Source organism: Perognathus longimembris, chromosome 10 (genome assembly GCF_023159225.1).
Source record: "Perognathus longimembris pacificus isolate PPM17 chromosome 10, ASM2315922v1, whole genome shotgun sequence".
NCBI lineage: Eukaryota > Metazoa > Chordata > Mammalia > Rodentia > Heteromyidae > Perognathus > Perognathus longimembris.
Genome location: NC_063170.1, coordinates 6578276 through 6602312, shown reverse-complemented (window position 1 = coordinate 6602312; position 24037 = coordinate 6578276). Strand labels below are relative to the sequence as shown.

At 45.5% G+C, this 24037-nt stretch overlaps 1 protein-coding gene across 1 annotated transcript in view; it reads right to left on the bottom strand.

The window, feature by feature from the left end:
- The window catches only part of Adamts18 (ADAM metallopeptidase with thrombospondin type 1 motif 18), a 104249-nt gene extending 100774 nt beyond the window's left edge, over positions 1-3475 (bottom strand). Inside the window, exon 1 of the mRNA XM_048354728.1 lies at positions 3384-3475. Coding sequence (XP_048210685.1) covers positions 3384-3475 — 92 coding nt within the window. The remainder of the gene's footprint in view (positions 1-3383) is intronic.
- Between the last annotated feature and the right edge of the window lie 20562 nt (positions 3476-24037).

Below are 24037 nucleotides of genomic sequence, written 5' to 3'. Positions count from 1 at the left end.
CCCACTCTCCTTCTATTTCCACTTGGGTGCCAACACTGCCTTCTTCTAGCCAGTAGGACTGAAAGCTCCTGGGGTGTTTCTCTCTCCTTCCTTTTTCATGGAGGAAGCCAAGTAGAAGCACAAAGGATACAGGACAGACCTGGCACCGAATCCTTGCTATGGTACCGGTGCTGAGTGATAAAGACTTTGGCGTTTATTTGTTGTATCTTACGTTGCTTTTTTGTTACATATATTCGTTGTGTGTTTGACTTGAGTCAAGGGTGGGAGAGGGTAGTCTATTTTCTCATCTTTCCCGTTTTCCTTCTTCTGACTCAACCCATGGTTTAGGCATGAACAAATACATAATTATTTTGTGCCGACAGAAATGATTGTCCCGAGAGGTAGGACCTGGATTCCAATGTCACTGTTAGAACCCTGGATGTGCTAGATTTCAGTTCCAGTCCCACCCCAAGCAGGCCAGAGCCATTCCCAGTGCCCAGCTGGTTTGCCATCTTCTCTTCCCTTAGACGCAATCTTATTTTGGATTGAAGAACTGAGTGAGAGCAAAATTTTATTCCACCGACAGCCACGAATCGCATGACCATTTCTAAGTTTCTGATTTTGCTGAGTCCCTCCATTTGCTCCGTATCTCTCCACGCACTGGTGCTGTCTCACGAGCCCCCTTACCTGGACAGTGGTGTGCCGAGGGGAACACATTATATCCATAGCCACTTCCTGTTCCCTTCTCACCAATCTGCTGCCTGGCGCCTAACCCCAGCCAGGCACAGGGACCTTAAACTAGAAGTGAGTACAATAAATGCTGTAAATAAATGAAGGAATAGGTAGAAACAGAAAGGCATAGACTCTGCTCCATTCACAGAAACAGAACCATTCAAAATGCCAGAGAGAAAGTCAGAGAGAATAAGCCAACCCTCGCAGAGTAACCTTCTTTAAAGAGTTGCAACATTTGAAATGATAACTATAAACACATAGAGACTCCATCCTTTAACTGTTTCCCTCAAGGCTAGCACTCTATCACTTGAGCCACACCTCTACTTCTGGCTTTTTGCTGGTTAATTGGAGATTAAGAGTCTCAGGGACTTTCCTGCTCTGGCCGGCTTTGAACCGTGATCCTCAGATCTGAACTTCCTGAGTGGCTAGAATCACAAATGTGAGCCTGCCCTCAATAAGCCTGCATTTCCTCACTGACAAGATGGTAAAAATGCTAAGATCGCCTTACACGGGTACACAGTGGTTTGTCTTACCTAGATGGAGGTGATCACTCTGCGTGACAGGTCAATCTCCACTGTAATTTGAACCCTCACAGACCATGAACATCAAGGTCAGTGTCGGTGTAGACACCGCTAAGTGGCAGTTTTGCGAACCTTCTCTCCCCGTTCTTTCTCTTCCATCCACCTTCTGTGTATAGTGGTGGGTGTGGGAAGGTTGAGTCTCTGTTCCCAGGGTGCTGGCTATGTGATCTGGAGAAACCACAGTTCATGAGAGCTTTGCCCAGATGTCACATTCCCATCTGAATTAGATAGTTCCAATTTTAAGCATGCTCCAAGGCCACAGCACCCTTGACTTATGGGTAGAGCCCAAATACCCACTAAGACCTGCCCCTCCCTGACACCCTGCCTTCTCAGCCACACAGTCCATGTCCTGCTAAGATTGTTGTATGGGGGCTGTGACTGACCTGTCACACAGGCCATTAGTTTCCAGAAGCTGGGGAGAGACTGGGCCCTGCTACCACACATCCTGGTGTTTCCTCAAAGCAGCAGGCCCCTGATTTCAAGAGGAGGATCATTTAAAAACCAATGATTGAATCTCAATCCATTTGCGGGGGGGGGAGGGGGGTACAAAGAATTATAGTGTCTGAGGTGTCTGAGCAATAATCGCAGAAGGTATGGGGAAGTACATTTCTTACCTTTAAAGCATGGGATCTATTTATTGCAGTTCTCATCTAGTTGTCAAGACAGCAAACACTTGCTATTGTTCTTTCTGAGAAGTTCTATCTTCCTCTGCCAGTGGATGGGATGTCTTGCATTTTAGATGGTGTGTGGGGGGGGGGGAGGAGCCCTTTGGAAACGTGTGAAATGCTCATAATAAATGGCCTGAGGCCATCGGAGCCTACTTGTGCCTGCCCAGCAGGGTTGGATGCTTTTATGTGCACTGCAGTAGAAGCTTCCATCTCCCTGGACAAAGCGAGGAAGCGCTTCCATGGTGGGTGGCCCCAATTAAACCCTGTGCCTAGTGAGTTTCCGCCGAGGCTGACTGGACGTTAGCCAGGGCTGATTAGAGAGCAGGTACCTCAAATGGCCGAGTGCTGCCGTAATGAAAAAGCCCTGGAAAAAAAACTGCTAAATGACAGAGAGAAAAATCATTACAATTGAAATGCCCACCTCCCCTTAATACACCACACACACACACACACACACACACACACACACAACTTCTTCAGAATTACCTAAATATTGCTTTGTTTGGTGTATTTACCATATAGTAAATGAAAGAGCTCTTACAAACACACAGTCTTCAGCACATTGCTTTAATTAAGAAACGTTTATTTTGGGTTTAAAAAGCACACAAAGACAACAAAAACAAATCAGCTCGTCCATCCCCCTGTAAAAGCACATGAATTACCACAGATGCATTTAGAACCAACAGAAAGACCTAATATAGAGAACTTAGAGGTATTACTGAATTTTAAAATATTTACTTTTTATGATGACAAAAAATAAGACAATAGAAATGTGGAGAGAACAGGAATAATTCAGCCAGTCCTATAATTGAAGCCTGTAATCCTTGCTACTTGGGAGGCAAAGAATAGATCTACTCAAGGCCAACCTGGGTTGAAAAAAATGTTCCTGAGACGTCATCTTGTTCAACCCATGGCTGGGCACAGTGGTGTACGCCTGCCATCTCCAGTCACCCAGGGAAGCACAAATGGGAGGCTCATAATCCAGGCCAGCCTGAGCATAAAGTGAGTTGTTTTGAAAATTACCAATGCAAAAAAAATGCTGTGGGCATGGCTCAAGGGGTAGAGCACTTGCCTCACAAACACAAGGCCTTATGTTCAATCGTCACTGTTCCACCACTTGAGCCGCACCTCCACGGCTGGCTTGCTTGGTGATTAACTAGAGCGAAGAGTCTCACTGACTTTCCTACCTGTGCTGGCTTCCAACTGCAATCCTGAAATGGCCTCCTGAGTTGCTAGGATGACAGGCGTGAGCCACCCGTGCCCAGCAACTCCCCGGCCCTTCAACAAAATGCCTGCGCTAACTCGCCAAGAGAAAAGGCTATCCTAGCTCACCGTTTTGGAAATGCCAGCTCGTGCTTCACTTGACTTGGTTGCTTGGGGCTTATGGTGAGGTGGGAAGGCAAGGTGAAGTGAAACGACTTACCTCCAGCCAGGGAGCAGCAGAGGACGAGGACAGGCCCCACAGTCTCCTTCCGGGTCCACCTGTGGACCTGTGGGTCTGTGGGTGTGGCCCATGTCCGTGATGCCAGCCTGGGTTTCAGGGGCCCAGAGTGCTGCGCCCCAGGAGACTTGATGCGGTAATGAACGGCCAGTGCTCCTCGTTCACCCCTGACTTCCAGCGGCCCACTGAGAGAGACCTGCTGCCCCTGCATGTGCAGAAGACCCACCCAGCCAAGCCGGATCCCAGCCGGCAGTTAGATGCTCACATCAGAGAGAAAGGGTGTAGACAGGAGCAACAATCAGGTGATGCTGGAGAGAGGATGAAACTCAGGAGGGAGAAGATTAGATGACAAAAACCAAAAGGCGATACCTATGGAAGGCATGTGACAGGATGGAAAATAAACCACTGAACCCACACGAAAGAGGAAAGGGTATGGAAAGGCAAGTCAGAGAGCACCGGTGGGTGTGGTCTGATCTGTGCTGGTGTCCAACTCAGACATCTGAGTCTTGTCACAGCTCTCAGAGAAAAGTCACATTCGTAGCCATTGAAAACCCAACCCAGTCCTTTTCGGTCTGTTTCTGCTCCTTTCTGTATCCTCCAGATGGCACTTGGAATTGTCCCTTTTAAATGCAACCACAACTGACATGATTCCAGAGTCCTGCCTCCCATGGAAAGTGAGCCTGAGATGCTGACCTGGCGGGGACTGGAGTGGCTTCACAGGGCCCTGCTCCCTCCCGTTTTGTCATACATCCCTGGAACTCCGCCTGGGAGGTGTAGACCAGAGCCAGCAGCTTGCTGCTCCGAACCACGCCAGGAAGGCATACACGCAGGCTTCCCAGTTACGAACAAAATGCAGAGACCCAGACGGGCCTTTGTGTTAATGCCCATCACCTAAAATTTGCATATTTAGCCACATGCAAATGTGCCATTGAGTGCCACACAGTGTACACACAACAGCGTGCAACCATCACCACCAAAGAAATTTTATATCACACCGGTGGAACTGGATTTACAGTGAGTATCAGATATCCCTTCCCCACAAGCCATTCGGCCACCCACCAGGCAGCGCAAGGTCCCCATGTCCCCTAAAGCCCTTCTCCTTTCTCCTGCATTTTGTACAGAACATTTAGCTCCCTCCCTCTCCCTCCCCACCCCCCCCCCACTCAATCCAGGCCCATCTGAGCATATCAAGTAACTTGTTAATGTGCTCGGAGGAAATGAAAGGTGGTTCTTTTCCTTCTCTCACTCTTCAGTGTAGCAGACCCCTGTGTCTGCTCATCACTGCCCACTGGTGAAAGGCAGAGGAAGAGGAGGAGGGAGGGAGAGGCAAGCTTCCTCAGAGCCATACAGAATGCCCAGTTTTATCTGAAGGCACACCATGAGCCACTGGTTGAGGCTCCAAACAAGTACCACAAGATGTTGTCAATTTCTAAACTATAAATGCTACCAAGCCTTCTCTCAGCCATGGAGCTGGGAGGGAAGCCAAGCCTGGGCTTCTCATCACGGGTTTGGACTGACAGAAGGGGTCTATTTATAAATATAATAAATGGGAGGTCAGTCCAGTCGGCCACAACTAGAGGAACGCATCATTGGGTATCAGCTGAGCTGAGATTGCTGCATGGGAACCTTTCAAACCACCACCACGGGTAGCATCCCTCCCCTGCCTCGTCCAACATCTGTCATAGGACACAGTAAATTAAACAAAACAACAAGACTACCCTGCTGGACTTTGCGATCCTAAAATCCATTTGTGTTTAGTCTGTTTCTAAGGGTGGCCTCCCCTCTTCTCTCCCCAGCTCCCTCCTCCCCTCTCCCCTCCTCCCCTCTCTTCTCCTTTCCTCCTCTCCCCTCCCCTCCGCTCTCCTCCTTTCCCTTCTCCTCTCCTACAAGCTTTAAAAAAAAAAATCAAAGGGGAATCATAGTCTTTCTGTCAGAAGGCTATTGTAGAGATGGCCTTATTTTGTGTATTTCATGACTCCACCAGTTTAGCATTCTGAGAATGAGCTTTGCTGTAGTTGATGGCTTGAGAGAGATGCTAGAGCATCATTTCAAATGAAAAGGAAGACTGGAAGTCTGAAAGGGACCATGATTGTAGAAATCTAGGATGCCAGGTTATGCCTTAGGCTTGAAAAGCTTTCCTGAAGACCTGCTGGTGAGAGAGAGGGAGGGAGAAAGGGAGGCAGAGGAAGGAAGCAAGGTGTTGAAAAAATTCAATGAATAGCAGCAAAGAGGAAGAGAGAATTCTAGGAGATGTGACTAATACACACCTAGTAAGACCAAACAATGAGGAAGAACTTCTTGGACTTGCGACCCCTTTCCCATAAACGTTTCTGTCTCTTCGCACAAACGAAGAATACTCTGTGGTCTCTCATTTTCACCAGGAACTAAGAAGCAAGGATGGAAGGGGGACATAGCTACTGGGAATCAGGAAAGCAGGAAGCCATCCAGACTCGATGCCTACGTGATCCCAAGCAAAGGAGAGAGCAAAGGATGGTTGAGTGGAACCATCGTCTTAGACTCCACTTGGGCTCTTAGTGCAACAGTGGCGCTGGAAACCATTGACGAGGCCCCCAGCTCACGCCAGCCATCAGCAGAGTCTCTCATCCCCTGGAACAAGGCCTTCCTTAGGTTCGCTAAGGCACTCCTAGGACCAGACCACCATGCGGGAAGAGAAGCCAGCCCACAGCCACTGACCGGTCCTTCCATCAGCTGCCCTTCCTAGAGCTGAATGTTCGTGCAGTGAATTCTTTTTTAAACGTTTCATAGAACAAACACAGAGCTGTCACTTCAATAGACATGCCTATTCTCAAACACATCTTCTGGGCAAGCAGTGTATCACCTCTCCACCTTGGAGCTCCACCTGAACATGGCATCCTAGTATTTTTACCAGTACACTCGGCTACATCTGGGGCGTGTTATAAACGCCCCCCTCACTCGGAACAGTTAATCTCTCACTCCACCCCACTTCCCCCTCTCCCAGATGCCCTATTGTTTTGTTCTATGTTAAAACTTAGGTCTGAACTTTCTTTGTCCCTCCCTCTTCTTTTGGCAGCCACTAGTCCGGGACAACACAACGTGAATGCTGTCATCCCGTGTGAACGGTACCAATCCCAGGGGAGCCCAAAGCCAAGGGAGAGCTGGACCCTTGGTCCAATCTCACCCCCAACGAGCCTGCTCTCATCCCTACAGCAAAGCATATGACATGAAGGCTGAGCCTCCGTGGTTGGACCCTGGCCAGCCAGCGGGGCATCTTTAGGTGGGACCTGAAATAGTAATCCAGCAGGGCAGACAGAGGTGAGGGGCTTTAGGATCCTCCCTGCGTGCTCTGTAGGTGGCCAGAGGGCATTTGACTCAGATCCAAGAGAGGCACCTGGCTCCGGGCTGGCGCCGTGCCAGCTTCAAGGGTAAGCTTGCCCTGAATGATGGCATCTGGACTCAGCTCGTGCTTTATTGTTGTGTGACTCCTTAGAATTAATTCCTCACTGAAAGATGTTTGAAACTTAAACCTCCCCATCCTCCCTCCCTCTTGCGTTTCCAGTTGCAGGCACTTGTCCCTGTGTACAATCAGGAGAGGCTCCGCCAGGGAGCGAATCACTGCTGGAAACAGAACCCCCCGAGCAATGCCACACACATTGGTTGGTGTACTGAAGTGTCTCCCGGGTCTTTTAGGAAAAAGCAAGGCTGTCCATCTCCCATAGATTCAATGCCGTGCCTGCTTCAGTTCACAAGGAAGCGCTGGCTCCTCACAAATGTTCCCAACACAGAGACCCCAAAACTGTCTTCCCAAAATGTGTATAGACTGCAAGAGAAGTTCTTCAAGTGTGGACCCTAGCCCAGTGGTGTCATCAGGAAACTCACTAGATGTGCATATTTTATGGGTGTACATTCATTGCACACACAAGGGGTTTCATTATGACTGCCACACATGTGTACAAGGAGCTTTGAGCATATTCACCCTCCACGATGGAAAGCCCATCGCCTACAATGTCAGAAACAATGGTGCCCAACCCCCATCCCAACAACCTGAAGGGTGTTCCAGTCTCCACCACAACATTTTAGAATCCCCGTTCTCAAGACAGAGATCGGGGGTTTTGTTCCCACAAATGATGGAAGACAAAGGAGTTGTAAAATGATGTAATAACGCTATCACACTTTGCCACAATGTATTTGTTCAAATATTTATTGAATTACTACTATGTTCTTGGCCGGATTGTAGGCATAGGACAGGGATAATAATGGATGAAATGGAATACAGCCGGTACCAGTGGCTCATGCCTGTAATCTTGGCTACTAAGAAGGCTGAGATCAGATCATCGAAGTGTAAGGACAGAAAAGTCCATAAGACTCTTATCATTCTTTAACCACCAAAAAGCCAAAGTGGAGGTATGGCTCAAGTGGTAGAGTGCCAACCTTGCACACACACAGAAAAGCAAGGGACAGCTTAGACACACACACACACACACACACACACACACACACATCCAAGTATCTGAGAAAGACTAATAGATGGGTATAGATGGTTTGGGGAATTTTAAATAAAGTAAGTATCATTTTGATTACATTTGTGAAGAATAAGAAAAAAATATGGAAAAAAAACCCAGAAAGATAGAATTTTTAGAAATGGAATCATCCCACTATTTGCCAGTGTATGAGCGTTTATGTGTGTGTGCATGCGTGTGTTGCCACAAATCTGTGTGCCGCTTGCATTATTTAGTAATACAACTTGACTTCCTTCGTACACTAACACAAGTTTCTCTTACACGAATGTGGGGATGGTCTACGGTGTTAAGCTACTGAAACTTCTGAAGGCTCTGTGTGTCCCCAAGAACTTTCTGGAGTGCTTGAAATGGCACGCATTTCTGACATGGGAGCCTCTAGTTCAAATTGAGGGGTGCGAGGGAGAAGATTAGAGCAATCAAACGATGACGGGGTGGGGGGGAACCCCACGACTCAGCTCCAGCCCTGTCTCCTCCTATGTCTTGTTTGAGCTTCCCAAATTCCTACGAGGCAGGACTTGGGCTACCCACCCTGACCCGTGTCACTCTGGGACATGTGGGGCAGGCCAGATCACCACGGAGGGTCCATCCCATCATGCTTCATGTCTGCACATTTCATGGATGACCGGCTCTGAAGCTCTGAAGTTAAACTTGAAGCAGGTCCCCATCAGGAAGAGAAGGCATGGCAAAATAAAACATCCTAAAGCCAACCATGGAGTTTAGAACATGTAACACTCGGGTCTTCTCTATACAGGCAAACATTTTTTAATGCAGCAAAGCCCAACTGTTCAGTTTCGTTTAAAAAAAAAAAAAAAGGCCTGGGGTGGGGGGGCGGCGGTGGAGATCTAGTCAGATCTGTTGTGTATCTTCTCTGTGGTCCAATTAATTAAATCAGAATGGATCTCAAACTGGTAGCCACTTGCCAAACCTGCAAACATTATGTCTGATTCTGATTATTAAATAAACAATTCCTCCAAAAAAGGAAGCATTATGGCGGGGGCGGGGGGGGAGACACGCATTGTCTTCCCCTAAATTAGAGTGTTTTTCACTTCTCCCACAAATTGGTGCAAGACACAAATAGCTAGAAATTGAAAATATATCAAGTCTGACTATTCCAACACAAAATACCAAAGGCCTGTATCATCACTTTTAAAAAAAATAGGTTATTTTGTCTTCCATTTTAAAGCCCATAGTTAGGGAACACTGTTAAGATTTGGTTTCTATATTTCTTCATGCAGTTTGATATATATATATATATTGTTTTTCTCTTTTAACATGAAAACTTCAGTGGCTAACTGAATTCAACTTTGATGTTACTCTTTTGTCTTGTTCTTATGATTCTATCATAATTCAGATAGGGCTGGTTCATACAGCCTCAGAGTAGCCTGATATTAAAAGAAGAACTAATTAATTTGGATAGCCTGGTCAGAGTCCTGTTGGTTTCTTGTTACCCATAAAGAGAGTGTCTCCTGCAAGCTACTCACCTGACTTTTGTAGCTACCTTATGTCAAGTAGCAATACCTTCTGTGATTGTCGCCACAGAGAAGTGGGTATTCTCTGTGATTGGAGAAAATGAATATACCCTGTAAGGACATGCGTGACTCTCTACCAAGCTGTCTTCTGGAGAGTATGTAAGGGTGTATGTATGTTGGTAGGATGAGTGGTCCCAATGCATTAAAGACACGCCTAACTGTCCAAGAGCAAAAAGACATTTCAAGGATGAAACTGAAAAAAAATAAAAAGACAAGAAGGGTCCAAGAGAGGAATTTTTGGTACTAGATAGAGAGATCGAGAGTTAGATAGATAGATAGATAGATAGATAGATAGATAGATAGATACATACATACATACATACATACATACATACATACATACATAGTTAACCAAAACCACAACAAAAATGGAATTCAAGGCCTAGGTCCGCTTCCTCTTGAGCCATCGGCGTTCAGCTAGGGACAGGCTGGAGTCTGAGGTGAGCTGTGGCGTGATGAAATAGGATAGCCCAGCCTTGGAAATCCTGGCCCAGAGCAGGGACTCGTGTGGTAGAATGATGGCTTTGAGTGGAACCGCCAAATAAGAGTGCGAGGCCCTGAGCCCTACCTTCCGCATGTATGCACACATGCACTCATGAGAGCAGAAAGATACTCAGCAGATCCCATGATTCCAGCACAACGGATGGAAACACAGAACCGACTGGAAGCTTCCCCACATCCGGTCTGCACATTGGGTCTGCAAGATGCAGAAACAGGACTATCGTTCGGATGGAGCACAGTCAAAAACGTGTGCAATTTATTCACAAATACTTTGAATTCTAAAGGCCCTCATCGTTCCGAAGATGCTGGACACGGATGTGAAAAGTCTGATTCCTTCTCCCCAAGTCTACGCTGCGTCTCCATCTCTCATGTTGCTATTCTTGAACTCACTATTAACTTTCGAAGTAGGATGACCTTCTCTCCCTATCAATCAAAGTCTACTTTCCAGTTTCCATCTGCGCTCCCTGGCTGTTGATCTCCTTGTGTCTTGGCTCTGTCATTGATGTATTAACAATCTCTCTTCACTTTGTGGCAGCTGAAAACGTGATAGGCCTACTTTCAACCTAAGGAACTGATTTTTCAGAGAGAGAGAGAGAGGCAGAAAGGAAGAAAAAAGACCATCCAGACAGGGCCAGGAGGGGATCCAGTCCCATGTCACTCTTTGGTAGACCTCCCACAAAGCTGACAAGGAGCTATTCATCAAGCCTGGCTGCACAGAGCGCATTGGTCATTTATGATGATGTCCAGCACAACAACAGTACCATTCCCACGTCAGCGTGGGGGAAACCATGTTATCAAACGCTTCTCTGAAACCAGGACACCCTGGGTCCCTGGTCCACCAGCCTCAGAAGAAAACCATCCGTAGAGGAAGAAACACGAACCACATCAGGACCGGCCATTATTCATACATACCCACCCGTGTAATAACCAACTCTTGGCTCTTCAGGGAAGAATGATTCCCTTAAAAAAAAAAAAAGTTACTTCTCTGGTTGTCCAAAGTGAACATCTGAATGGTGTTCGTCTGTCAGCATCTTTTTTTGTTCTCTAATAAAATTCAGAAGTTATAGAAAATCACGCTAATGAATGTTCAGACTTCAGAATTGTTTTCATAAGCCCTGCAGAAAGGGGTTGGCTTTTAAGGCACGAGAGCGTTATTTTCTTTGCTCTCTAGAAGAGTGGTTTCTGCTCTCTAAAAATCTATTTGATCTTTTTGCTGCTAGGAGAGGAGCCGTGGAGCTTTATTGCCACATAAGTGAGAAAGAGAAACAGAACTCAACCCGATGGATGTCACTACACAACAGCTTGTAGCGAACTCTTTTTCCTAACATGTCTCAGCAACTTGTGATCATCTTCCTTAGGCTATTGCTGATTATTTTAAATGCACAGGAGTGATTTAAGACACCAGCTTATATCTCCACCAGCTTCGGCAACATTGTCACATCCTCAGGACAATATCAAAAAGCAGCCCGCTTTTGTTTAGAAACTTCCACATATCACCAATCTGAAATTGTGGGCATTTATATTTTTTTAAACCAGGATCTGAATAGATTGTGCTGTTATGTCGTCTGTGACGAGACTGGTCTCACATGACAGTTTCCTAGACTATAATGGAGATCTTGAAACGGTGAAAGTCTAAGGACAGCATCATCTTCAACTTTGTATAAAAATAAAAAAGCCTAACTATATTTGGAAATAATTTTTTGTCATCTATTTGAATTATTCGATAACATTTATCCCCTGGAGAGAGACTAAGGTCAAACTCGATGAGTATTTTTATTCCTCTTCATGTGAATTGCCAACATTTAAAATAATCTGTGGTACTACTGGTCACTTAGAGATGTTGCTTTAAACTATACTTGTGAAAGACATACTAAATCATATATGTTATGTACACATATGTCATTGTTTGAGCCAGTACTGGGGCTTGAACTCAGGGCCTATGTGCTGTCTCTTAACTTTTTTGCTTAAGGCTGGTATTCTATCATTTGAGCCACACCTCCACTTCTGGCTTTTTTGGACAATTGGAGAAAAGAGTCTCATGTACTTTTCTGCCCCTGGCCATGTATGTAATCTCATATGTGTTCTTTTTAAAATAACTTCTTTTATATTCCGCCAAGCTTTCATTTGTAGTTTGCAGGTCTTTAGATGGCGTATAAATTGTGGCATTTATAACACCAATTTTCTCAATAGTAAATTAAAAAAATATAGTCTATAAAGTTTTGTTACTCTCTTTAGGAAAAGGGGCAGTAAGGATTTTCAAGATGGAAACCTTACTGTTTTCTCCTTGTATTATCCTTCTCGGACTCTTTCCCAAAGAGTTATTTTTTTATGTTAACTACATCACAACTACATATAAGTCAACAATGGAATCTTCAGGTTTCATAAAACTGCATAAAAATATGAAACTCCTTTAAAAACAATCACTAAACTGAACGCTGATGGGTTAGATGTATAATTCTGGCTACACAGAAGGCTAAAATCTAAGAATCAAGGTTCAAAGCCAGCCTGGGCAGGTAAGCCTATGAGACACATATCTCCAGTTAATCACCAAAAAGCCAGAAGTGGAGCTGTGGCTCAGGTAGTAGAATGCCAGCTGTGAATAGAAAAAGCTAAACAAGGAGGAGGGACAGTGGGAGAAAAATGAGGGAGGAGGTAACAAGTTTGACAAGAAATGTACTCACTACCTTACATATGTAACTGTAATCCCTCTGTACAATAAAAATTAAAATAAAAAAAGTTAAAGCTAAATAAGAGTACAAGGACCTGAGTTCAAATCTCAGTACTGGCAAAAACAAAACACCTCACCAACTATTGCTACTATAAAAATTATTTGAACCCCTCTGTACAAAGCATGAGCACTGACTCCAGAGAGACTCGGCCTACACAGTAATGGACACAGAATCACTGAGAGATCCTAAAGTATATCTCAAAAGAATAAAATAAAATAATACACATAGGAAGCTGAATGCAGCACATATCCTTATCTGAGCAAACTCTATTGACATCTCAGTGCTGAGAAATGAATTTTGGATTTTAATCTCTCTGCTTGGAGCAGAAAAGGGTGATGGAGCACATGAACATTACAACTTACCAAAGCCCCAAGCAGACATCTTCCCTCTACCGCTTGAGCTAGAAAAGCCAAATAAGGCTAATTCCTGGGGAATCAGAAATAAACTTCTCCCTAGAGGAGAATCTTCTCTCTGTTTTTTAGAAGTTGAGCTGTGCTGAGAATTGAAGCTGTTTGGGAGTTGTTTCTGTGGGAGAGTCCTGTGTGTTTGGGGCGTGTTTGCTTTTGGGTGGTGTTTTCCCAAGGAAGAGAGGTTGGTCTGGGGTGCAAAGGACTCTGGGAATTGGGGCATGGTTCAGCCACCATTTGCCATCCTGGAATGTGAGTTGTGCAGGGAGCCACCACTGTGTTTCACCATTCAGCACTGGGGACTGTGAAAGGCAATTTGTCATCCCAATATTTATCAGACAAGTCCACCAAAACACCCCGTGCTCGAATCTTGTTCCTCCTCCAGCCACCGGGAAATCCCATTGTAGCGAGTTCTGGGTCTGCAGAATGGAATGTATGTGTCCCATGCCTTTGCAGGATCGCTGCTCGGGTGCCTGCTGCCGTACCCTCTGAGGGACATTGTTTATTGATCTTGAGTAATTCTGGGAGCCTGCATTCCAGAGCAGCTTGTCTAAATACTACTCAAACTAATATGGCACTTGATTACTTCCTCATGACGGCCAAAGATTCCGTGCATTTGATGCATAAAGAAATGGAAAGCATATCCACCTTCCCTTCCACTAGAGGTAAGCTGTCACATCCTCCCATTTACTGATTAATTGGGAAATCCAGAGTACTCATTTTCATTTCAAAATGGTACCAATGGAAGACCTGGGTGTGTATCTTTGCTCTGCCATTGCCATCAGGAAGCCTAGACTCAGGTCTGTGGTTTCTCCAGCAATGACACTGTATCTTCTAGGTCCTTGGATCACTGATACCCTGTCATCACTCAGCTATCAAATGAAATAACTTCTCACACAGGATTTCTATGACTACTCAGATAGCTTTGTGTCCCTCACCCCAGTCACACAATCCTATATAATCTCATACTTTATTATTATTTTGATTTTATATGTACCTGCCACCATAGGTCTTGTTACTCTCTAACATCACCACTCCCTCTAGCTTATTCTTTTCTGACCCCTTTAACACCAATGTAAGTTCCAGTGCCAGCTTTAGGGTAAGTATTGCTGAAAGCAATGTAAAATGAGAGGGGCTGGGGCAAGGGGCTCTTAGGGGTGTGATCCTTAAAATACAACAGCAGCACCAGGAAGAAAATAGACAAGCTACACTTCATCAGTAAAAATCCTTCATACATCAATGGATGGAAATACTAGAATAGGAAGGAATATTGCAAATCTCTTATCTAGCTAAGGGTTTAATACCCAGAAGAGACATAAAGTACTGTAACTCAACAATGCACATACAAATGGTCCAATTTCAAAAGGAAAACAACAGGAAAAGGACTTAGGTAGACATTTCTGCAAAAAAAAAAAAAAGAGAGAGAGAGAGACAGCTGTATTGAAGGAGACTGAGCAACACTAGTCATTAGAGAAATGAGACCAAACCACAAGGAGATGTCACTACTAGGATGGCTATACTCAGAGTAGAGACGTGTGTGTGAGAACCTGGAAACTTGAAACCTTTGTATATGGCAGTAGAAATAGTCTTGGTCCTCACCAAAAACCTAAATGGAGAATGAGCACACGACCCAGCCACTCCATGCCTACCAACTGAAAATAGGGAATAAAACAAACACTTGTGAATCGGTGCCGGTTGCAGCATTATTCACAGCAGCCCAAAGGTGGACTCAATTCAAGAGTTTATCAACAGATGAAGAAATAAACAAACTGGTACATAGCCACACACTGACACATTATCCAACCACCCCAAGGTAGTTTTGATACAAGCCGCACATGAATGAAAACAGATGAGCAAGGCACATTATTGCGTGATTCCCACTAACAGGACACACCCACCATAGAGACAGGGAAAATATGGAGAGGGATGGGAGCAAGGAGGAGTTGGTGCTGGGGTGGAGTTCTGTTCCAAGTGGTGATGGTGTATGCGATTGGGCATAAAATTTATGCCACGCGGTGGCATGCTTTAAAGAGGCTAAATTAGCAAGAATTATATTTTGTATGAACCCAGCCAGCTTTGGACGGTGATCCTCCTACTTCTGCCTCCTGTATTGAATGGATTTTAGTCATGCGTCATAGACACCTATTATCAATACTTGGTATAAATGAGGCCATATCCAAGAGACTGATTTTCCTATTGGATTTTACCTCCAACATGGGTTGGGAACTCTCAATAGGGTTTTTGCACAAGGTTTGTGCTAAATGAATGAATGCATGGCCAAAACATGAATTGATCATTATATGAATCTAACAGGGTATGGGTCAGTACGGTATGTGCCAGTCCAAAGAGATACACAGATGAATAACATGGAGAGAATTTGTTGCTCAAAAGTTTATCCCTGGCAAGAGAAATGATTTATCCCTAAAGAAAACTGTTGCAAAAATCAAAATACTTCTACACTAGGAACTTCTAGACCTACATCTAGTCATCCTTGGAGGAAGGTTAAAAATGTCATCTGGGAAACCTTTCTCAGCTCTGGACTCCTTTTGCAAGGTGTGTGTGTGTGTGTGTGTGTGTGTGTGTGTGTGTGTGTGTGTGTGTGTTCATTATGCTCATCCACACTGATAACATATGAACACCGAACATAGCATTGAGGATGATATAAAGAAGATGAACGGAAGGCTACAAGCAGTTAAGTATAGCCAGAGCATCATCCCATAACCATGTCAAACGGCGGTGATTGAACTTCACACAGGGCCTCAAAGTCCCTTGGTAATTTGCCCAATTAAAGTGAGCTTCTAACCATCTTCAAAAGACATCCTCCAGCCATGACCATTTTTTTAAGCTCGAAATCTCTTTGAAATGGCACTCATTGCTTTGAGTTCTTATAAAGTGGCGGAACAGCTCATATAATTTACTCAAGGCTCCATTAAGGAGCTCAAGTAAATACTTTGACTCCAAACATGGCTAGTTTATTTGTTGTTGTTGTTGTTGTTGTTGTTTACATGAGTGCCCATTTCTGGAAGGCATAAATATCTTCAAACATGTCATTTCTGTATTTAAAACGCCCAGTTGGATATTCTGGATGATGTTCAAGTTCCACACTGGGGAGGATGAGAGGCCTTGTGGAGGTAGGAGAGGCAGAACGATCTCCAGGTCAAACCAAGACTGCAGACTTTTCAGGAAGTCTGATGGAGGAGGCCTGACCACCACTACCACCACCACCACCACCACCACCACCACCACCACCACCACTCCGCGGCAAAGCCTGAGCTCCTGCCCACCAGGCTCCAGGGAACAGCAGGGCCAGCCATCTCCCTGTCCTTGACGCAGCGTCTTGGTTGTAAAAGTGTATCACTTGACCACAGGAAGGTTTTCAAGTGAATGCTGAGCAAAGCCACTCACTGATTCAGATGGTTACTAGTGCATTTCCCCTCCCTCCAAGCCTACTTCCTTCCCAGTGAGAAACCAACTTGGATGCCAAGGAGAACAACTTATCCTCATCATCGGAACTCCTGCCCTGCATCCTGGATTGCCAGCTCCCATCTGCTGGGCGCCGGCCTCGTCTGGGAGCAGCGAGCCCTAGAGCCCACAGGTGGTCCATTCCCTCCCAAAGGCCCAGGTGCCTGCTGCCTGCTGCTGTTATCCCACCTGCAGTTTATAAACCATCAGCATAATTTCCTGTCACATCACCACAGTGAGTGATCTCCAGCTACTCAAGTGCCTGGCAACATACTCGATATTAGTTCCTTAATGGTGGTGGTTTTCAATCTCTCTCTCTCTCCCTCCCTCCCTCCCTCCCTCCCTCCCTCCCTCCCTCCCTCCTTCCCTCCCTGCCTCCCTCCTTCTCTCTCTTCTTTTCTTCAGACTTGTTTAGGGATGTTGAGTGTGGTTAGGAACAGCTTGACTCCTGTAGCTCTGAATGAATATAAACTTCACCAGTTCATAACACACACAGCTGAGGGGTAGCTTGTTCCAGGCTTGGTCCTAGTTCCTGAGGTTTCTATTCTGTCACTGTCCATAAAGTGTAGGACTTGGGGGAAGGGAGAAACAAGTATAAAATGCATATTACAACAACCGTGTTAAAATGCAAGGTCCTGCCCCTGGATGGAAAATCTCTCAAATGGCCAGGATGGACTGCAACCCAAGAGAAACATCTCTCCTTCCTTTCCTCTTCCTTCCTTCCTTCCTTCCTTCCTTCTTTGTTCCTTCCTTCCTTCCTCCTTCCATCCTCCCTTCCTTCCTTCTTCCTCAAGGTAAGGAACAAATATAGAAAACTTTGAATCCCCTAAAAATTGTACGGGAGAGCAGAATGATACCTCTTTGGTTATTTCCTTTCATTTTGAAGCCAAGGCTTGTTTTAGCTAGATAATCTCTAGCTGCTCACTTCCTAGAAGAGAGAATCGGGGCCCAGAGAGAGAATGCTTTTGCCCACATGCACAGATGTAGGAAATGGTAGAGTCGACACAGTGACCCAGGCCTCCCTATTTCCCATCTGCCCAGCCAAGCTGCCCAAGCAGGTTTGGGCAGTATTCCCTATCTCCAGTTCCAGCTGTAATTCCACCCTGCCAGCCCTCGCCCGTGGGTGCTGGCCACGTGTGTCAAGAAGAGCCTCAGTCTGCCAACTCCAAGGCAGAGACATCTGGTGTGTGTGTGACACACATGTGCAGTGATAGCCTCCGGGGTAAGGTGACACCACTCCAAGCCCCAGGGGACCCTGCCATTCGGGTCTCCATCCTGTCTCTCCCTTTCTGTGACATAGGCGATGGCCCTGTGTTTACCATTCCCACAGCTGAGACCCAGGGTGGGCCTCCTTCGAGGGCTTCCCAGCCCCACCCTGTCTAAACATGCTGTGTGTTCAGGCATCCCAGCAAAACTGGGCTGTTGGTGAGAGCTGGAAGTCACTGTTAACAAATGTCAGATGTGTCTGTGTCATTCTGTTCCTTGGATCTGGTTCCACTGATAGTGAAAGGTCTGTTAACTTTATAACTACAAAATGTTGCAAATGAAAAAAAAACACCATCATTGTAGAAAAAAAAATGCTGCCTAGTTTCACTTGTCCACACAGAAATCCATCTACTTCCAGAGGCATGAATGCCATGGGTGGGTGGACAGATGGATTGGGGGGGGGGGAAGGGATGAATTGGTGGATAGATAGATGGAGGGATGGATGAATGGAAAGAGGGATGGATGGAGGGATGGATAGATGGGTGGAGGGAGGGATGAAGGGATGGATGAATAGAAGGATGAATGGAGGGAGGGATGGATGGGTGGTGGGTTGGATAGATGGGTGGAGGGAGGGATGGATGCATGGACAGAGGGATGGAGGGATGGAGGGATGGAGGGATGGAGAAATGGATACATGAATGGATGGATGTGTGTAGTACACATCAGAAACAAATGCTTTCAAAGTTCTCAGGCCCCCAAGTTTGCAACCTTTCCAGTTTGTAATCAGGAAAATTGGGAATTTCATGAAATCAAGTGTATGGGAATCCATAAAGAAAAGGCACGTTGGTTTGTTATCTGCACCAGTGAATCAGACTCACTGGTTCATCCAGAGCTGGAATGGGAGAGTGAATCTTTGGGGGGAACTTGTGGTAAGGAAATCCCCTTTGTACCAGAATTCAACCCTTAGCTGTCTTGATGGACAGTCTCAATAGAGAAAGTATCAAAAAAGGAATCATTTGAATAAAGCAGTATGAAACGATAGATCTCTTTGTCCTGAAATAGGGCTTCTGTCATCAGTTAGAAATCTGAGTGTAAGGGCATGAATAGAATAAAAATTCATACAGGGCTATCTCTCCTCAAAGGGCCACTTCCTGAGGCCACCTGGTGCCCAGGCACAGGGTGTTGAATACAAATACAGGAGAAGAGGGAAGGTCAAGTGCTCAGCCAGAAAGTCGGATGCCTCCAGTTGAGAATCCTGGCTCCAATGTAAACAATTCTAAAACTCCAGCCACGATAACGAAGCTCAGTCCACATTCCCTTACCTTTAATGATTCTGTTAACGATCTTCTACGATGGCTGGTTTTCTTAGAAAACATAGCTATGCAGGGCTTTCCCAAGCCTGGGTGTCCTATTTCATAAGCAATATTCATTTATTAAGTGAACTGCTGTATTAAAAACATGGTCTGATTGGTTCACCCAGCACTTTCATATCAGGCATTCTGCCTGTGTCATCTGCTTCCTCAAACATCCACACAAAACTCAAAGGAACTGTTTGGGGGTTGACTTTGGTTTGGTTTCCTAAAGAAACTGCTTCAGGTCAGACCTAGGTAAGAAGTCTGCTTAATCCCAGATTTGGCATAGACCACGGGAGTGAAGAACCTTTTTGAAAGACCCAAGATGTGCTCTGGGTACCGGTGGCTCAGGCCTGTAATCCAAGCTACTTAGGAGGCTGAGATCTGAAATGCTGTGATATAAGCCCATCCTTGGCAGAAAAGTCCCGGACATTTCATCTCCAAAATAATCAGCAACAAGCCAGGCTGGAGGCATGACTCATGTTAGAAGAGTATCCGCTTAGCCAGGACTAGTCCCCCAAGTTCAAACTCTAATGCTCAGGGGGAAACAATTTTTAAGTGAGATCTAGAGTGGCCAGCTAAAATTACCCATTTTTTTTTCTACATTAAAAGTTGTGGGCTGGGGATATAGCCTAGTGGCAAGAGTGCCTGCCTCGGATACACGAGGCCCTAGGTTCGATTCCCCAGCACCACATATACAGAAAACGGCCAGAAGCCGCGCTGTGGCTCAAGTGGCAGAGTGCTAGCCTTGAGCGGGAAGAAGCCAGGGACAGTGCTCAGGCCCTGAGTCCAAGGCCCAGGACTGGCCAAAAAAAAAAAAAAAAAAAAAAAAAAAAGTTGTGACTACGAGGCTAGCACCATTGTTGTAATTATTATCAACATGCCATGTGAAACTGTACCTTTTGTATTTTTTTCTTGTCTGTTTGTTTGATTGTTTTGTTTAGCTTTGTTTCTCTTATATTCTCTTCCTGTGGTTGTACCCCCGCTACCACTATATCTCATCCAAATACCCTGGATACTGTTTATACGGGTATTAGAACTGGGGAAGGGAAAGGGAATATCAAAATTGAGAGACATAGAACAAAAAGATAAACCATTCCAGAAGCAATACTTGCAAAACCATTTGGTGTAAATCAACTGCACAACACTTGGGGGTAGAGGTAAAGGGGGCGGGGAATATGAGGGAAGAGGTAACAAGCTGAACAAGAAATATACTCACTGCCTTACATATGAATCTGTAACCCCTCTGTACCACACTTTGACAATAAAGAAAAAAGTTTAATAAAAAGAAAAGAAAACAAAAGTTGTGACTACACAAATACTCAGTCTATAGTGCCATCTTGTTAGTTGATGTATGAAATCATTGATGCAAATAATTATTTAGCTCCCAGTATTACCATGCGCATGTCACCTTGACAGATAGAGCTCTGAATAGTTTTGTGAAGGTGGTTTGGGAGGAGATTAGCAGTGAAATCAATGGACTTTGAGTGAAAAGATTGTCCCCACAATGAAACTGGGTCTCATCCAATCCTTAAAAAACAAAGATGGGAGGAATTTTTGCCAGCAAAAGGATCTCAACCTTTCTGTGAATCTTTAGCCTCATAAACAACTCAAGATTGTGGATTCATCAACTCGGCAGAGTTCTCTGACCCAATTTTCTTAAAACCAGTTAATCAACTTCCTTTTAGTTCTTGGTTTCTGAAGAAGCTTAATATACTCACACACAGGCATGGCCATACTACGCATCTACTGTGTGTCAGACACGCCATATGCCACACCAGTATTTATTTTTCACTTGGCAATCCAGCTTTTTTTTTTTTATCTTCATGTCATAGGAGAAAGAAGACTCAGAAATGTTAGATCATCTGATCCACGGCTCAGAATTTATAAGAGACAGAACTAAGACTTAAACTCACATCTGACTGACCCAGAGTTTGTGCTCCATCCCCTAAGTGATGACAAAGAACTGGACAAAAACGAACCCAATTAAGTGTCAGGGCACGTGACGTATGCAATCGCCTTCCAGTAGCTAGCAACAAGGAAATCACTCACAACTGGGAAAGACAGTCATCTGGAAGACACGAGCTGCCCAGGCAAGGCCAAGAACAACCCAGATCCCCTTCTTTCTTTCTCTCCCTGTACCCCACACTGCTAGGATGGGTTTTAGCTGATTCCAGAGAAGGAGGCACTCTACAGTAGCCCCAGAAGAAGGACAATCGCACCAGCCTCTCCTCTGACTTAGTCACTGCCTATCTGCTGAAATGTTGTTTTGAGAAACTAACCCAGACAGACTTCTGTAATACACAGGACTCGGCATTCTGGAGGATATTCCACCAAGAACAAACTTAAGTATTGAGTGGCCAGAGGAAACACAGCCTAGGGGTCACGGCAATGGATGCTGACCTTTGAATCACAGATCTGCCATTTTTAGGTGGGTGAACCTGGGCGTGGTCCAGGGTACCAAGTTTCTTCCTGGTTCTCCAGTTTTCTACATAGTGATGGAATATTAACATCAGTCATCCCTGCTTCCTCAACTTTCCCTCCCCCTCAGCATCCTGCTTTTCCCTTTCCCCCACCCACTCTGCTGCTACATGACTGGTGAATCTTCACTCAGCTTTGATGGGAACTCGTCTGGGCCCACCCTCCTCACCATAATGAATTCAGGGAGCCTGAGAATGAGGCCACGGGAGCCCCTTTGCCTCTAGAGATGAGCATCCCATCGTTTTCTCATTTACGTGGTCCCTTCCCTCTCCCTTGGCTGAGAGAATCCATTGTTGACCAAGGGATGGTCTCCCTTTGCCTCTCCTGGTGGGGTTCCATAGCTCCAGAATCTCCCACTTGTTTCCCACTATGTGTTGGTATCGTCTAACTTTGAACATGTTTTTTATTCCTCATCTCTTTCCATCTTTAAGTACTCCCCGATGGTGTGTGTGTCCGTGATTTCATATCACGAGAATGGTGTGCCCATGGCAGTGAGAAGTCCGGGTGTATCATAAATCAAGCAGAACTTGGAAAATGACGACAAACATGATTTATAGGGCATGTCAGCACTGATTTCCATGGGGCGATTCTCTGATTCACATTCATCCCTTGGAGGAATGAAGAGTACAAGACAGAGCAGTGTGGGTGGTAGGTTTCCTCCCTAGAAATCCCCAATAGTCATCACATCCACAGAGAGAAGCAGATATTTAGGCTTTGGGATAGAGAGAGAGAGGAGCCATCTCCATGGCAACTGGGAATCTGCCCAAGGTCACAAGTGAGTCACCTTACTGTTGTTTTCTTTTCACCTGGATAAAACACGACACCCTCTGCAGAGTTGCCAAAATTTTCTTCCTAAATTAGGAAAGTACCACTAATTTATGGCATGAAAAGCAAATCTCCAGAATATGCCTGAATTTCAAATATATAAATAACACAGGTTTATGATTACCTTTTGTCTACAATGAGCAGAGGCAAGGAATGTGATCGTTTGGGGGGGAGGGGTGACACTTGGATTTGCACACACAACTCTGTACAGCTTTGTACTTTCGAGGCAGGGGCTTACACTTGAACCACGTCCCTAGACTTGCTTGCTTAAGAATTTTTTTGATAGGTCCTCATATTTTTGTACATGGGCTTTATACTGTCATCCTCCCACTTATGCATTCAGTGTAGCTAGGACTCTGCAGACATGTGCTACAACTGCCTACTTTGTTCATTGAACTCTGATCTTAGTCATCTCCATCTCCTGAACATCTGGGATTACAGGTGTGAGTCACTACACCATGAGTGATGATGTCAACTAAATGTCAGGCACAAAATAGAACAAAGACCAACGTTAATGATGTCATTTATCTTCAGTATCTTCAGACCCCAAAAGAGGACTTTGTGAATCGTGGAAAGCCAAGAGCTCTACATGAGCTCTGTGATGTTACTGTAAAAAATATCTTCTCTCTGGCCTGCCAGGTCCTTGCTATGAGGCTCTAGGCCAGCATGGATAGTGACTGTTACTGATGTACCTTGCCTGTAATCCCAGCTACTCGAGGGCAAAAGTTAGCGAGACCCTGTCTCAAAAATAAAGTAAAAGCAAAAAGGTTAGAAGTACCATGAAGTAGTAGGAAGAGCACCTGCCTAGCAAGGGCAAGGCTCTGAAGTGCAGCCCCCCAGTACCAATAAATGCATACATGCATACATACACTATAAGCAGCTTCCTCGATTTCCGTATGATACCTGAAGCTTCTGCAGGATTCTTTAATTGGGGATTGTAAGGAGAGATTGGGGCAACGATCTTGGACTCCTTGATTCCCTCTAGAAACTTCTTTTCCCATGTTCCAAAAGCCAGAGGTGACTCTAGAAACATTACATACAATAAGCTCTCATCCAAAGCCTTGCCAGGCCCGATGCTCAAAGGGAAACAGTTAGGAAGGAAGGAAGGAAGGATTTAAAAAATAAATTAAAAACAAATCCTTGTCTGTTAATTCCCTTACCAGTCCTTAAGAGCATCAACTCTGCCCCTTTTAAAGACACCAGTCCCGAATCCTAGAAATGTAAGGAAATACAGGCACAGCATTTCGTGGTTTCGAGAGCTTGGCCGGCCTGGTTAGGGAGGGAGATTGTGGCGGCAGAACGCGTCCTGCGCATGCGCCATCTCCTGTGGGCACAATACTGCGCTTGCGCTGTCCCCGGCCCCTGCCCTGCGCATGCGCCGTCTTCTCTGGCACAGTCCTGCGCTTGCGCTTGTCCCCTCCCCCCCTCATCCTGCGCATGCGCTGTCCCCGCAGGCTGCATCGGACACATCTGTGTCTGCAGAAGGACTTGGGTCCCACCATGACAGCCAGCCAGCCGGGGAGGAGGCCCGTGGGGTCGGGATGGGGGCCCTGCGCCCCGGAGCTTGACTGACAAGGGGCCCACGATGCTTCCAGCACCGGCGGGCTTCCAAAGGAAACGGTGCGATTAAGCAAGTCCCCGTTCC